The 16,397-nt window shown below is 38.0% G+C and overlaps 1 protein-coding gene across 1 annotated transcript in view; it reads right to left on the bottom strand.

Annotated features, from left to right (window-relative positions):
- Positions 1 to 16,397, bottom strand: part of GRIA4 (glutamate ionotropic receptor AMPA type subunit 4) — a 693,144-nt gene that overhangs the window by 254,206 nt on the left and 422,541 nt on the right. Inside the window, exon 4 of the mRNA XM_005689338.3 lies at positions 1,531 to 1,715. Within this exon, the coding sequence (XP_005689395.1) occupies positions 1,531 to 1,715 (185 nt within the window). The remainder of the gene's footprint in view (positions 1 to 1,530; positions 1,716 to 16,397) is intronic.

The following is a 16,397-nucleotide window of genomic DNA, read 5'->3' as shown; positions in this document are numbered from 1 at the left end:
GGAAGATCCCCTGGAGAAGGAAATGGCAACCCACTCCAGTACTCTTGCCTAAAATTCCACAGATGGAAGAGCGTGGTAGACTACAGTCGGTGGGGTCGCGAAGAGTCGACACGACTGAGCAACATCACTTTCACTTCCTTCTATAAAAGGGCAACAGGTGGAGAATACTGTCATTTTTTTCTTACAGTATAGTCTGGCTTCAAAGAACTTTTAAATAAATTTTAAAGGCTTTTTTGCTTTTGACTTTTACAAATGCTAATTATTGTTGAATAAATAAACTTATGACATCTAGTTTAGTGTCCTTGGATATTAAGGAGAAATCTCTGAAACATGTCTTGGTTTTGATTTGTAGAGTTGAGTACTTAAGTTGTTCTTATAAACAAACTTTCAAACTGGTACGTTATTACTATGAATCAAATCATAGTAATCAAATCAAATCATTTTATGCAAATGAACTGTATGTAACAAACTAACAAATGAAACAATCTACAATATTGTTCAGCAAGCCTAAGATATTGTAGGTAAATATGAGCAAACATTTATAAAACCACTAGATGGCATTCATTCACTGCAATTTTTGCCACATACAGCCTTTAAAGCTTTATCATGATATGCAGGATTAGGAACAAGTATTATCCCTTATTTGATGATATTTTTCTATCATTTAATGCAATGACAGAGTTCAATTTTACCTTTTCCTGTATGCTTTAAATCAAGTCAACAAGCACTGAAAATCTTTATTAAAGGATTCTTCCTTGAGAGAAGATTTGAAAACCATCTTCACTGTAGTGGTAATGTATTTACTTAAACATTCAGAAGAAAATATGCACAGTATGTCACTTAATTTTGTTTTATTTCATTGCCTTATTAATTCCTTTGGATATTTCTCACATAGCTAGTTCTCTGACGGTTATAAAAAATACAGAGTCACATTTTGTAATATTCTAGAAGGCATTAATCTTTAGAATTAGTGTTTATGAAAATCGGAGGTCAAGAGTTCTTGAGTCACAAAAAGTCCTTTCTATTGTACAGCTTAAAAAATGTATGAGAAATAGTGCTTCTAAGTACATTGAGAACAAAAACGGTCTTTGGTGTTAAAAAATTATGATTTAGTCTTGCCTGTGTGTGTGCTCAGTCGCTAAGTTGTGTCCAACTCTTTATGACCCCATGGACTGTAGCCAGCCAGGCTCCTCTGTCCATGGAATTCTTTGGGCAAGAATACTGGAGTGGGTTGCCATTTCATCCTCCCCGATATCTTCTCGCCCCACCCCTGCACACCACCCCCGCCCCGCCCCAGGGACTGATTCCTCATCTCTTGTGTCTCTTGCATTGACAGGTGGGTTCTTTACCACTGAGCTACCTGGGAAGCCCCATGACTTAATATTAGAAATAAATAGATCATGGAGCAAAAACTCCCAAACTCCACACTTTGACTAAATGGGTGAGAGAACATATTTATCAATCAATAAAAATCAACCATATTTGTAAAAGATCTAGGCTAATAATAACAACATAAAATCCAGCACTTACCTGTTCTAATATGTTTTGAAGCCTCTCTATTTCACAGTCTATTACAAATTTCTTCTCTTGTCTTCTATCAAGTTCTTCTAAAAGTTGCCTGTAGTTGACGTCATTAAAATTTTCCACACATATAGCGCTGACGTGCCAACCATTTTGTCCTGCTTTTTCCATAATAGCTTGAAGAATCGAGTATCCTAGTGGGGAAAAAATTCAGAGTTGTTACTAAAAACATGCCCTTAAATAACTTATGCAGGCACGGATTCTACATCAATATTTTTGTATTAAAAAAATGAATTCTTAGAAATTAAAAAAAATATGAGTGGTTATTTCTGAATCATTCAATTTTCCTTACTTTGCATGTGTGTGTGCAAAGTTGCTTCAGTCACGTTCAACTCTTTGCAACCCTATGTACTGTAGCCCACAAGGTTCCTCTGCATGGGATTCTCCAGGCAAGAATACTGGAGTGGGTTGCCATGCCCTCCTCCAGGGGATCTTCCTGACCCATGGATAGAACCCTCATCTCCTGTGGCTCTTGCATTGCAGGCAGAGTCTTTTACCTCTGAGCTGCCAAGGAAGCCTCTTTAATTTCTTTACTCAAGACAAAGACATGCCTTAAAAATATTGCCTGAAATGAAGTAACAACATCATACCTTGAGTAAGCACTCTCAAAATCCCTCTACTGAATAAACATTCCTTAAAAATATTGCTTGGATGAAGTATCAAATCATACCTTGAAAAGGTTCTCAAAATTCTTCTACCAAAGACATTGCTTTGGAGACATTTTTGATGAGATAAACCTAAAACAAAATTTAGTACCCTCTGTAGTCAAGAAAAATTTCCAAAATCTTTGCTAATTTTACTCAACAGAATTAATTTTGAACATCTGTATTGACTCTCCTTTTAAACAAATAATAACATTTTGGTGTTCAACTGTGGAAGATAAGTTATGAAATAAACATTATAAGAGTATTGAAGACCAATTATTATAAGTGGAGGAAGCATTATTTAACTCTTTCTGTCTTGGCAGGGGAATTAAGTGGATTGAGGGAGAATTGAATGAAAACCAGGTGAAGGAATGACCTCTCAAGCTCATAATCTAGTAGAGGAAAAAAACATTCAATTAAAAAAAAATGCAACTTAGTTTAAAACTGTAATGATTGCTGCATGCAAGGAAAGGTTTTGGCCCAAGGGAAAATTTGGTTAAATCTGCCTTGATGAGAAAAGGGAAAATGCCCTGAGAAGAAACAATTTGAATTGGGTCTTGAAGGTTGAGAAGGTACCTCTAAGATTGCTGAGGAAAGAGTGTTTATTAGCTGGAGACAGGGTTCCATGGGGTGGAACGGTCTTTACTCTGTTCTTGATCCAGATCTCTCTCCATATAGAGGAGAAGTATGGGTCTTAATATCTTGGTAAAGGAAGAAGGGGCAGACTCAAGAAACCAGCCTTTAGAATATTTCTTCATGTTAATATTGCCTTGGAATCTTGCCTTTTCCAGCTCTCAGTTTTGATGGAATGTGTAAAGAAAAAAAAAAAAGGGGGAAAAAAAAGGAAAAAAAAAAAAAAAACCCTTTGAATCTATGTGTAGCACTTGGCATAAGCCTTTTTGTTGTTCAGTGACTCAGTGTTTTCTGACTTTTTGGGACCACATGGACTGCAGCACACGAGGCTTCTCTTTCCATAAGAAACTCCAGGACCTTGCTCAAATTCGTGTTCATCAAGTCAATAATGCCATCTAACCATCTCATCCTTTGTTGTCCCATTCTCTTCCAGCCTTTAATCTTTCCCAGCATCAGTGTCTTCTCCAATGAGTCAGGTCTGCACATCAGGTGGCCAGGGTATTGGAGCTTCAGCTTCAGCATCAGTCCTTCCAATGATGTTTAGGACTGATTTCCTTTAGAATGGACTGGTTGGATCTCCTTGCAAATCTCCTTGAGAATACTCTCAAGAGTATTCTCCAATACCACAGTTCAAAAACATCAAATATTCAATGCTCTGCTTTTTTTATAGTGCAACTCTCAAATCAGTTCAGGACTACTGGAAAAATCATAGCTTTGACGATACAGAACTTCATTGGCAAAGTAATGTCTCTGCTTTTTAATATGCTCTCTAGGTGTGTCATACTTTTTCTTCTAAGGAGCAAGCGTCTTTTAAGTTCATGGCTGCAGTCACCATCTGCAATGATTTTGAAGCCCCACAAAATAAAGTTTGCCACTGTTTCCATTGTTTTCCCATCAATTTGCCATGAAGTGATGGGACCAGATGCTGTGCTCTTCACTTTTTGAATGTTGAGTTTTAAGCAATCTTTTCCACTCTCCTCTTCCACTTTTATCAAGAAGCTCTTTAGTTCCTCTTCACTTTCTACCATAAGGGTGGTGTCATCTGGATATCTGAAGTTATTGATATTTCTGCCAACAAACGTGATTCCACCTTGTGCTTCTACTATCCCACCATTTCACATGATGTCTTCTGCATATAAGTTAAATAAGCAAGGCGACAATATACAGCCTTGAAATACTCCTTTCCCAATTTGGAACCAGTCCTTTGTTCCATGTCTGGTTCTAACTGTTGCTTCTTGACCTGCATACTGGTTTCTCAGGAGGCAAGTAAGGTGGTACTTATGCTTCTTAAAGGTAAGCATAAGCCTTTAAAAAGGTATAATTCTTATTTGAGCTCATTCTATGCCAGTTATAGTTTCTTATAACTTATTCCCCCCTTGCTCCCTAAAAAGCATCACTATGAAAAATCTAGTGAAGGTGATGGAATTCCAGCTGAGCTATTTCAAATCCTAAAAGATGATGCTTTGAAAGTGCTGCACTCAATATGCTAGCAAAGTTGGAAAATTCATCATTGGCCACAGGATTGGAAAAGGTCAGTTTTCATCCCAAAGAAAGGCAATGCCAAAGAATTTTCAGGCTACCAAAAAATTGCACTCATTTCACACACTGGCAAAGGAATGCTCAAAGTTCTCCAAGAGAGGCTTCAACAGTATGTGAACTGAGAAATTCCAGATGTTCAAGATGGATTTAGAAAAGGCAGAAGAACAAAAGATCAAATTACCAAAATTTATTTGATTATAGAAAAAGCAAGAGAATTCCGAAAAACTTCTACATCTGCTTCATTGAATACACTAAAGTCTTGGACTGTGTGGATCACAAAAAAAATGGAAAATTCTGAAAGTGATGGGAATACCAGACCACCTTATTTGCCTCCTGAGAAACCTGTATGTAGGTCAAGAAGCAATATTTCGAACTGTATGTGGGATAATAGACTGGTTCCAAATTGGGAATGGAGTACATCAAGGGTGTATATTGTCAGCTTGCTTATTTAACTTACATGCAAGTACATTATGTGAAATGCTGTGCTTGATGAGGTACAAGCTGGAATGAAGATTGCAGGAAGAAAAGTTAATAATCTCTGATATGCAGATGACACCACCCTAATGGCAGAATGTGAAGAGGAACTAAAGAGCCTCTTGATCAAAGTGAAACAGGAGAGTGATAAAGATGGCTTAAAACTTAACATTCAAAAAAGTGGCATCTGGTCCCATCATTTCATGGCAAATCGATGAGGAACCAATTGAAACAGTGACAGACTTTATTTTGGCCCCAAATCATTGCAGATGGTCGCTGTAGCAATGAAGTTAAATGATTCTTGTTCCTTAGAAGAAAAGCTATGACAAACCTAGATAGCATATGAAAAAGAAGAGATAAAGTCTGTATAGTAAAAGCTATGAGTTTTGTAGTAGTGATATGTATGTGAGAGTTGGATCATAGATAAAATTGATGCTTTTATTTTAAATTTTTTAATATAAATTTATTTATTTAATTGGAGGTTAATTATTTACAATATTTTATTGGTTTTGCCATACATCAACATGAATCCGCCACAGGTATACACGTGTTCACCATCCTGAACCCCCTCTCTTCTCCCTCCCGTACCATCCCTCTGGGTCGTCCCAGTGCTTTTAAACTGTGCTGTTGGAGAGTCTTCTGCAAGGAAATCAAGCCAGTCAATCTTAAAGGAAATCAGTCCTGAATATTCATTGGAAGGACTGATGCTGAAGCTTAAGGCCCAATACTTTGGCCAATAGATGGTCCCCAGAAGAACTCACTCGTTGGAAAAGACCCTGTGGCTGGGAAAGACTGAAGGCAGGAGTAAGGGCAACAGTGGATGAGATGGTTGGATGGCATCACCGACACAATGGACATGAGCTTCAAGGGGGCTCTGTGTGTTGGTGATGGACAGGGAAGCCTCGTGTGCTGCAGTCCATGAATTCAAAAAAAGTTGGACACTACTGAGTAACTGAACTGATCTTGCTTCCTGTAGTTAGATTGAAGAGCTGGGGAGTTTAAAAGTGAAGACTTAAAATGAGTACAAAGCATTTTTTGGATAAAATCACCTTTTCTCAGTTTTCTAATTTTTATACGAGTCTCTCAGATTTAAGGATTTTGATTTTTGAGTATATTTTCTACAAGCCAGAGTTTCAAACATTAGAGATGTTCAATTAATGTCAACACATGGAATTGATGATGAGATCATATTTTAAATATGAATTACCTAATATCCTGCCAAATGAAATACTGTGGCAGTGAGGATTTATTTTTATCTACATGAAAAAAAAATTCCCAAAGAGGAAGTTAGAGGGCATGTTGATTACTATATACTTATTTTAGTATATCTATTGCTCCAGGTAGTCTTTCTTTTTGTAATGTATGCCTCTAATTATCTTTTCAAATCTTACCTAGGTTCCCTCCTTCCTTGCCCCTAATCAAGTACTCTTTCCCTTGTTTCCTACCTTATGCTATGCAACATGAAGATTTGTGTCCTGCCTTAATGAAATAAAACAGGACTTGAGGGATCTTCCTGTGTTCAAAAGTCCCTCAGAGTCCCTCATTTCTGATTTTTAGAGAAAGGCTTTAAGTCTTCAAGGCCTTCCCTGAGTTCCAAAGAGTGGACTCATTTACAATTACTATAATTAGGAAAGTGAGGGAACACAAGTGAAGCAAACCCAAATGTCTTGCAGGAAACAGAAATCTCAAAAGGACTTAAAAGAAAAAAAAAATCAGGAGCCATTGCGAATTGACATTCTTGATCAATACATAATGCTCTAAGTAAATAATAAAATTTCTCAACTATTGTTTTTGCTCTCTGTAGAATAAGAGTTGAAGGCTTACTAATTTGCTCTGCAGGAACAATCATCAAAATCACACTGAGTCATAAGACAGTGGCAGTAAGTCTGCAATTGAGATCTGTGGGAAGCTAAAATTACAAAGCCCCCTTTCCTCCTCTTTACTCTTCTTGTTTTTAAGAACTTTGCACCCTGGCCAGCCAGCATGATGGAACTGTGAACAGCCATCTCCTATCTTCTCTGGAGGGCAGTGCCCAAGATCAATAAACTTTTCTCTGCTGAAAGCTCTGATTTTTCTTTTTGTTTGGCCTCACTAGGCATCTAGCACACAAACTTGGTTTAGACATTAGTGTACATGTTCATTCCTTATTTATTCTGTACTGGGATTTCTTCTCTGATATGGCTTTCCATCTTTGGCTGCAAAGAATACAATCAATCTGATTTTGGGATTGACCATCTGGTGATGTACATGTGTAGAAACTTGTCTTGTGTTGTTGGAAGAGGGTGTTTGCTATGACCAATGTGTTTTCTTGGCAAAACTCTATTAGCCTTTGCCCTGCTTCATTCTGTACTCCAAGGCCAAAATTGCCTGTTACTCCCCGTGTTTCTTGACTTCCTACTTTTGCATTCCAGTCCCCTATAATGAAAAGGACATCTTTTTTGGGTGTTAGTTCTAGAAGGTCTTGTAGGTCTTCATAGAATCGCTAACTTCAGCTTCTTCAGCATTACTCATCAGGACATAGACTTGGATCACTGTGATATTGAATGGTTTGCCTTGGAAACGAACAGAGATCATTCTGCTATTTTTGAGCTTGCATCCAAGTACTGTATTTCAGATTCTTTTGTTTATGATGATGGCTACTTCATTTATTCTAAGAGATTCTTGCCCACAGTAGTAGATATAATGGTCATCTGAGTTAAATTCACCCATTCAGTCCATTATAGTTCGCTGATTTCTAAAATGTTGACGTTCCATCTTGCCATCTCCTATTTGACCACTTCCAATTTGCCTTGATTCATGGACCTAATATTCCAGGTTTCTATGAAGCATTGTTCTTTTCAGCATAGTACTTTACTTCCATCACTATTCACATCCACAACTGGGTGTTGTTTTTGCTTTGGCTTTTGTCTCTGCATTCCTTTTGGAGTTATTTCTCCACTGATCTCCAATAGCATATTGGGCACCTATGGATCTGGGGAGTTCGTCTTTCAGTGTTCTATCTTTTTTCATTTCAATGCTGTTCATGGGGTTCTTAAGGCAAGAATACTGAAGTGACTTGCCATTCCCTTCTCCAGTGGACCACGTTTTGTCAGAACTCTCCATTGTGACCCATCTGTCTTGGGTGGCCCTACATGGCATGGCTCATAGTTTCATTGAGTTAGACAAGGTTGTGGTCCATGTGATTAGATTGGTTAGTTTTCTGTTATTGTTGTTTTCAGTCTGTCTGCTCTCTGATGGAGAAGGATAAGAGGCTTATGGGAACTTCCTGATGGGAGAGACTGACTGAGGGGGAAACTGGATCTTGTTCTTATGGGCGTCACCATGCTCAGTAAAACTTTAATCCAATTTTCTGTTGAAAGGTGGGACTGTGTTCCCTCCCTGTTATTTCCCTGAGGCCAAACTATGGTGGAGGTAATGAAGATAATGGCGACCTTCTTCAAAAGGTCCCATACAGGCACTGCTGCACTCAGTGTCCCCAACCCTGCAGCAGGCCACCGATCCACGCCTCTGCTGGAGACTCCTGGACAATCACAGGCAAGCCAGGGTCGGTCTCTTGTGTGGCCACTGCTCCTTTTTCCTGAGTCCTTGTGTACACAGGTTCTGTTTGTGACCTCCAAGCATCTATTTCTTCAGTCCTGTGTAAGTTCTGGCAGCTCTATTGTGGGGTTAATGGGACCTGCTCCAAGAGGGCTTATGCCATACACAAGTCTGTTGAACCCAGAGCCCCTATCCCTGTGGCAGGCCACTGCTGACCCATACCTCCACAGGAGACACTCAAACACAGTTTTGCTTCAGTCTCTGTAGGGTCTTTGGGTCCTGGTGTGCACAAGGTTTGTTTGAGCTCTCAGCATCTCTGGCGCCTATGGACCTTGATTCTAAATGTGATTTCGCCCCTGCTGTGGTCTTGCTGGAGCTTCTACTTTGCCTTTGGACATGGGGTAGCCACCGCTCCAGTGCCTACCAATCTGAACTTACTGTGGATCAGATCATGAACTCCTCATTGTCAAGTTCAGACTTAAATTGAAGAAAGTAAGGAAAACCACTAGATCATTCAGGTAGGACCTAAATCAAATCCTTTAAGATTATACAGTGGAAGTGACAAATGATTTCAAGAGATTAGATCTGATAGAGTTCCTGAAGAACTATGGACAGAGGTCTGTGACACTGTACAGAAGGCAGAGATCAAGACCATTCCCAAGAAAAACAAAATGCAAAAGGACAAAATGGTTGTCTGAGGAGGCCTTACTAATAGCTAAGAAAAGAAGAGAAATGAAAGGAAAAGGAGAAAGGGAAAGATGTACCCGTTTGAATGTAGCATTCCAAAGAATAGTAAGGAGAGATAAGAAAGCTTTCCTCAGTGATCAATGCAAAGAAATAGAGGAAAACAACAGAATGGGAGAAAAAAATACAGATTTCTTCAAGCAAATTAGACATACCACAAGAATATTTCGTGCAAAGATGCATACAACAAAGTACAGAAACAGTATGGAGCTAACAGAAGCAGAAGATATTAAGAAGAGGTGGCAAGAATACATAGAAGAACTGTACAAAAAAGATCTTCATGACCCAGGTAATCATGATGGTATGACCACTCACCAAGAGCCATACATTCTGGAATGCAAAGTGGGCCTTAGGAAGCATCGCTATGAACAAAGTTAATGAAAGTGATGGAGTTCCAGTTGAGCTATTTCAAATCCTGAAAGATGATGCTGTGAAAATGTTGCACTCAACATGCCAGCAAATTTGGAAAACTCAGCAGTGGCCACAGGACTGGAAAAAGGTCAGGTTTCATTTCAATCCCAAAGAAAGGCAATGAGAAAGAAGGTTAAATCTACTACACAGTTACATGCATCTCACATGCCAGCAAAGTAATGCTCAAAATTCTCCAAGCCAGGCATACATTGTACATGAACTGTGAACTTCCAGATGTTCAAGCTGGATTTAGGAAGGCAGAGGAACCAGGGATCAAATTGCCAACATCCGTTGGATTATCAAAAAAGCAAGAGAGTTTCAGAAAAATGTTTACTTCTGTTTTATTGACTATGCCAAAACCTCTGACGTGTGGATGACAATAAACTGGAAAATTTTTAAAGAGATGGGAATACCAGATCAGCTGGCCTGCCTCTTGAAAAATCTGTATGCAGGTCGGGAAGCAACAGTTAGAACTGGACATGGAACAACAGACAGGTTCCAAATTGGGAAAGGAGTACATCAAGGTTGTTTATTGTCACACTGCTTATTTAACTTATATGCAGAATACATCATGAAAAATGCCAGGCTGGATGAAGCACAAGCTGGAATCAAGATTGCTGGGAGAAATATCAATAACCTCAGATATGCAGATGACACCACCCTTATGGCAGAAAGGGAAGAAGAACTAAAGAGCCTCTTGATGAAAGTGAAAGAGGAGAGTGAAAATGTTGGCTTAAAATCAACATTCAGTAATCTAAGATCATGGCATCTGGTCCCATTACTTCATGGCAAATAGACAGAAAAACAGTGGAAACAGTGACAGACTTTACTTTTTTGGGCTCCAAAATCACTGCAGATGGTGACTGCACACGTGAAATTAAAAGACCCTTGCTCCTTGGAAGAAAAGTTATGACCAACCTAGAAAGAGCATTAAAAAGTGGAGACATTACTTTGCCAACAAAGATCTGTCTAGTCAAAGCTAAAGTTTATCCAGTAATCATGTATGGATGTGAGAGTTGGACTATAAAGAAAGCTGAGCACCATAGATTTCATGATTTTGAACTGTGGTGTTGGATAAGACTCTTGAGAATCCCTCAGACTGCAAGAAGATCAAACCAGACCATCCTAAAGGAAATCAGTCCTGTATATTCATTGGAAGGACTGATGCTGAAGCTGAAACTCCAATACTTTGACCACGTGATGTGAAGAACTAAATCATTTGAAAAGACCCTGATGATGAAAAGATTTAAGGTGGGAGCAAAGGGTATGACAGAGGATGAGATGATTGGATGGCATCACTGACTTAATGGACATGAGTTTGAGAAAATTCCAGGAGCTGGTGATAGACAGTGAGGCCTGGCATGCTGCAGTCCATGGGTGGCAAAAAGTCCGACACAATTGAGCTACTGAACTGAACTGAAGGGCTTTCCAGGTAGCACTACTGGTAAAGAGCACTCCTGCCAATGTAGGAGATGTAAGAGATGCAGGTTTGATCCCTGGGTCAGGAAGATCCCCTCAAGGAGGGCATGGCAACTCAGTCCGTTTTTCTTGCCTGAAGAATCCTCATGGACAGAGCCTAGCTGCTTACAGTCCATAGGGTGTCAAAGATTTGGACATGACTGAAACGACTCAGCAGCAGCAGCAGTGATTCAATGTTCTTTCATTCATTTTTGACACCTATTAACATGTTCTTTTTAAAAATGTCAGTTAACATATTTTCACTTTTCTCATTTTATTTATTGTTATATCAAAGTAATAAAAAACCCTTTTGTTTGATTTTCTTGTTTGTTGTAATAATAATAACTAATTTCCGCCCACATCCTCTTATGACCATAGCTTGGCACAGTTTTTTAAACATTGCTTTTGTTTGCTATCATTGCTTCATGTCAGTGATAGGCTGTTATTTTTCTGCCTACAGGAATTTTACAGAATATAGACCTATATACTTTCTAATGAAATTTATATATGCTTGCAGTTGCATAACAGATATTGAAAGATTCACATTAATAAAACACAGTTCAAATTCAACATTTTTAAATCTGATTTTTCAGATTTAGAAGTGACTATAGAATTGAAATAAAACAAAGCCCTAGGACACAATCTTTGTTAAATGGAAAAGAAATTTGTCTGCCTAAAAATAATCACTAATCAAAGTCAGAAATAAGTGGCATCTTTTCTATACAGTGCAGAGGGCACACAATTATAGTTTCAGAACCCAGTTGAAAATTTGAGTTCTTTTCTAAGTTGTATTTGATTTTAATATCCTCTCTTATTCACTGCAACTCAGATGTGCTTGTCTTATTTATTTGCCAAGATTGCTGGGAATATATTGTAACTCAGAGAAAATACTGCCGCTGAATCTATGATTGTGTAACTTATCTGTTATAGATACTAGAAAATCACAAGTCGAGTCATTTAATTCTATGTCTGGCTATGATTAGTATCACCTAGTTATTAGAAAATCTTGTGAAATCTAGTGAAATATTGTTGGTCAGAACATGAATGCTACTCTTAAATATCACAAGACTAATGGGGAGTTCACTACTGCAAATTTTTAAAAAAATCTTTCTTTTATTTAAAGCTAACATTTTAATTTAATTTATTAAAAATAAAGATGTCCCAAACTCTTTAACATATGCCAGTATAAGCAGAGTTATGATTCTTAAAAAGGATTTAACTAGCAAAGCTGATATTTATTTAGGTAAACTAACTATTATGCAAATTGCATTGTATTGTATAAATAAATTCAAAGGCACCAAAATAATTTTATTAGAATGGTAATGAAAATGTGTGATGGACAAGATCACATTGTTAGATTATGATGAGTAATTAAAGGCTTTTTCATGGTTATTAGAGAATGCAATCGATTATACATATAAATATTAAAAAATGTTAAATTATATAATGATATTGCTAATTATCCTAAATAAATTCATGGCAATTTAAGCAGTTTTGAGCTACTGTATCTTTATGCATCAACACTTTTTATATAACCTATGAATAATGACCTATTTTGGATGACTAGTTCATTCCAGATATACAGCTGCTAGCAACAGAAGCTGGGCTTATTTGTTTGATGTTCTCTTTTGCAAGATTTATTTGATTCAACTATCTGCACACAGAAGGGAAGGAGGAGAGTCAGGATAAGTGTATGTCAGAGTGGATATAATTTCAAAAAAAGAGATAATTATTTGTATGCTATTAAAAAACCTCCACTGAGATAAGAACAGAAAACTGCTTTTTAATTAGAGGGTCACTGGTACACATAACAGGAGTAGCATCAATGGAATGCTGAATATAGGAGTCATATTGCAGAGAAGTAAGAAATTGAAGAGAAAATGAGAAGTGAAAATGTAGAAATTATGAAGGAATATCATCAGAATAATTAATTAAATGCAATATGGGATATGCCATTATGATAAATATGAGATTAACAGTGAGGCTCTGGGAACTGGTTTGCTAAGGAGAGGACTGGTCTGTACCATGGGACACTGTTAAGCTTTAAAAGAAGTGAGAAAGGGATATAGCAGCAGCTTGTATTCAATACTTACTCAAATTAGAGCCTCTTTTATTAATCCTATAAATTGCTATGCAAATATCACCTACTACCAAATTTCTCTGATCTGTCACAATTACTGGCATCCAAAGCTAGCATATTCCAAGAGAAAGATGTGTATGTCTGAAGGACTACTTTCTGTGCTTAAACCTTAGTCATAGAAAGGAATACGATTCTGTAATCTTTACAGCATTTAATGCCATCATGTTAGAACTAAAGAGCCGATTTAGTCACCATTTAGTTTGGACCCTTTCCAAAACAGCTTAGGCACTGTGGGAGAGGGAGAGAGTGGGATGATTTAGGAGAATGGCACTGAAACATGTATAATATCATATAAGAAACTAATCGCCAGTCTAGGTTCGATGCAGGATACAGGATGCTTGGGGCTGGTGCACTGGGATGACTCGGAGAGATGGTATGGGGAGGGAGGTGGGAGGGAGGTTCAGGATTGGAAACAGGTGTACACCCGTAGCAGATTCATGTTGATGTATGGCAAAACCAATACAGTATAGTAAAGTAAAATAAAGTAAAATAAAATTAAAAAATATAACGTTCAAAAATTACAGTCTGGACTCTAAAATCTCTGAACACAGAAAGAGTTGGACATTGTAGCTTGGTTAAAATTATCTGCTGCTGTGTCTATAGCATTTATTTACATCCTAGTTCAAAAAGGCAGAGAAGGCAATGGAACCTCACTCCAGTATTCTTGCCTGGAAAATCCCATGGATGGAGGAGCCTGGTAGGCTGCAGTCCATGGGGTCAGGAAGAGTAGGACACGACTGAGCGACTTCACTTTCAGTTTTCACTTTTATGCATTGGAGAAGTAAATGGCAACCCACTCCAGTATTCTTGCCTGGAGAATCCCAGGGATGGCGGAGCCTGGTGGGCTGCCGTCTATGGGGTTGCACAGAGTCGGACACGACTGAAGTGACTTCGCAAGCAAACAAATTCAAGAAAGGCATAGTGAGAATAAGGAAAGATCTTTCAACTTACACTGTTTGAAGCCACATGTGTAAACCTGGAAGATGGAATGTTTTAAGTTTTTCTTTTTTTTACAAAGAATCAAGAGAAAAAAAAATATTCAAATATGTTTATTTTGGGTGTTTGGGGTCTTAGATTTTCCCTAAGTCCTCTTGTATTTTCTGACGGTAGTGTTCATTGTTTCTTGATCCTTACATATTTACTTTAGTGATATAGGAGAAGTTGATACTTTAAATCTTTAAAATTTTCTGTCAGTTGCAACATAAACCTTATTTATATAGGCATATACCAAATATTTTCAACTATTTGTCACAGGTCCAGGCACTGAACTCCTCTCAGACATGCATGTTTTCTTATTTCTCTTGGGCTTTTCTAGAACTAGATCACGGAAGTTTACATGGCAACTAGACTTATTCTTGTCTACTTCGTTTTTAACTGGAAAATCTATGGTACTTCTTTGAATGAATCTTTCAATGTTTCCTATTCTTTTATGAAGCAAACCAAAATCTGGTCATATGTGACCCCTCCCTCTCTTTGTAGTTTCATTTTGTATCGCTACTTTCCTTGCATTCTACCCTCTAGCAACGTTGCCTCCCTCAGATGTTATAAACAGTACTATGTATTTCAGTGCCTTTGCACATACTAGTTAGTGCTCCCTTTATTTATGTATTTTATGTTGTGGCTTTAAAATTTTTTTTCTTCCAGGATTTTTTCATATAAATTTATTTATTTTAATTAGAGGTTAATTACTTTACAATATTGTATTGGTTTTGCCATACATCAACATGAATCCTTCCACTTTTGTCTTCTCTTCATCTTTCAGATCTCATCTCAGATATCACTTATGTTCTAACTGAGTCACTCCTCCCTCATATAACCTCTTTAGCTTTCTGTACATTTCTTTCAGAGATTTTTTAACAAGTTTAAACATATATTTGAATGTTAAACAGATTAGTGTGTTCCCTCTCCCCCCCACCCATCTTATAGGCTCCCTGAAAGTAATATTTCTTTGCTCTGTCCATATTCTATTGGTTTTCAGTAGATGTTCAGCAAAGAGTTGTCTGAATGCAGAAATAAATTAATGGGAAATTCCAAGGCCAAATTTGCCTGTTACTCCATGTGTTTCTTGACTTCCTACTTTTGCATTCCAGTCCCCTATAATGAAAAGTACATCTTTTTTGGGTGTTAGTTCTAAAAGGTCTTGTAGGTCTTCAATAGAACCGTTCAACTCCAGCTTCTTCAGCGTTGCTGGTTGGGGCATAGACTTGGATAATTGTGGTATTGAATGGTTTGCCTTGGAAACGAACAGAGATCATTCTGTCATTTTTGAGATTGTATTCAAGTACTGCATTTCAGACTTTTTTGTTGACCATGATGGCTACTCCATTTCTTCTGAGGGATTCCTGCCCACAGTAGTAGATATAACGCTCATCTGAGTTAAATTCACCCATTCGAGTCCATTTTAGTTCGCTGATTCCTAGAATGTCAACGTTCACTCTTGCCATCTCTTGTTTGACCACTTCCAATTTGCCTTGATTCATGGACCTGACATTCCAGGTTCCTATGAAATATTGCTCTTTACAGCATCGGACCTTGCTTCTACCACCAGTCTCATCCACAGCTGGGTATTGTTTTTGCTTTGGCTCCATCCCTTCCTTCTTTCTGGAGTTATTTCTCCACTGATCTCCAGTAGCGTGTTGGGCACCTACTGACCTCTCAAACCTTGAGCTAACGAATTCACTTTTCATATGGAAATGTTTTTCTTAAGCTATGTTAATGAACTATTTATTTTTCCTAAACTCTGTCTTTCCTCAAGTCGATTTCACCTAAGACTCAGAACCAATATTGGCTCAACAAACTGGTACATTTTACTCATACAATTGTTCTCCTAATCTATGTCAATGAGACTATGTATTTGCTTGGAAACCTGCCTTTTTGCAAGATTTATGTCAGTCATTTTATGGCCCCTGGATGACTCATCTTGTGCCAACATTATCTGAAAACACATGTTGTGGGTGAAAGGCCTGGTGCCACTGTCTGAGTTCTGAGACCTTTTCTTTCTCTAATTAGCAGCCTGCTAGCAGGTATGTAACTTCCTGCTCAAGACTAGTGGGAGGGCACTCTCTCTGCCCCCTTCTGATGTCTATGTCAGAAGCCTTCTCTATCTCTTTTACATTTTAATAAAATTTTATTACACAAAAGCTCTGAGTGATCAAGCCTTGTCACTGGCCCCAGATTGAATTCCTTTCCTCCTGGGGCCAAGAATCCTGGCGTAGTTCATGGCTCAGCAACAACCT

The sequence above is a fragment of the Capra hircus genome, chromosome 15, assembly GCF_001704415.2.
Source record: "Capra hircus breed San Clemente chromosome 15, ASM170441v1, whole genome shotgun sequence".
Classification (NCBI taxonomy): Eukaryota; Metazoa; Chordata; class Mammalia; order Artiodactyla; family Bovidae; genus Capra; species Capra hircus.
The sequence above is the reverse complement of the archived record's forward strand: the minus strand, read 5'-3'. Positions and strand labels throughout refer to the sequence as shown.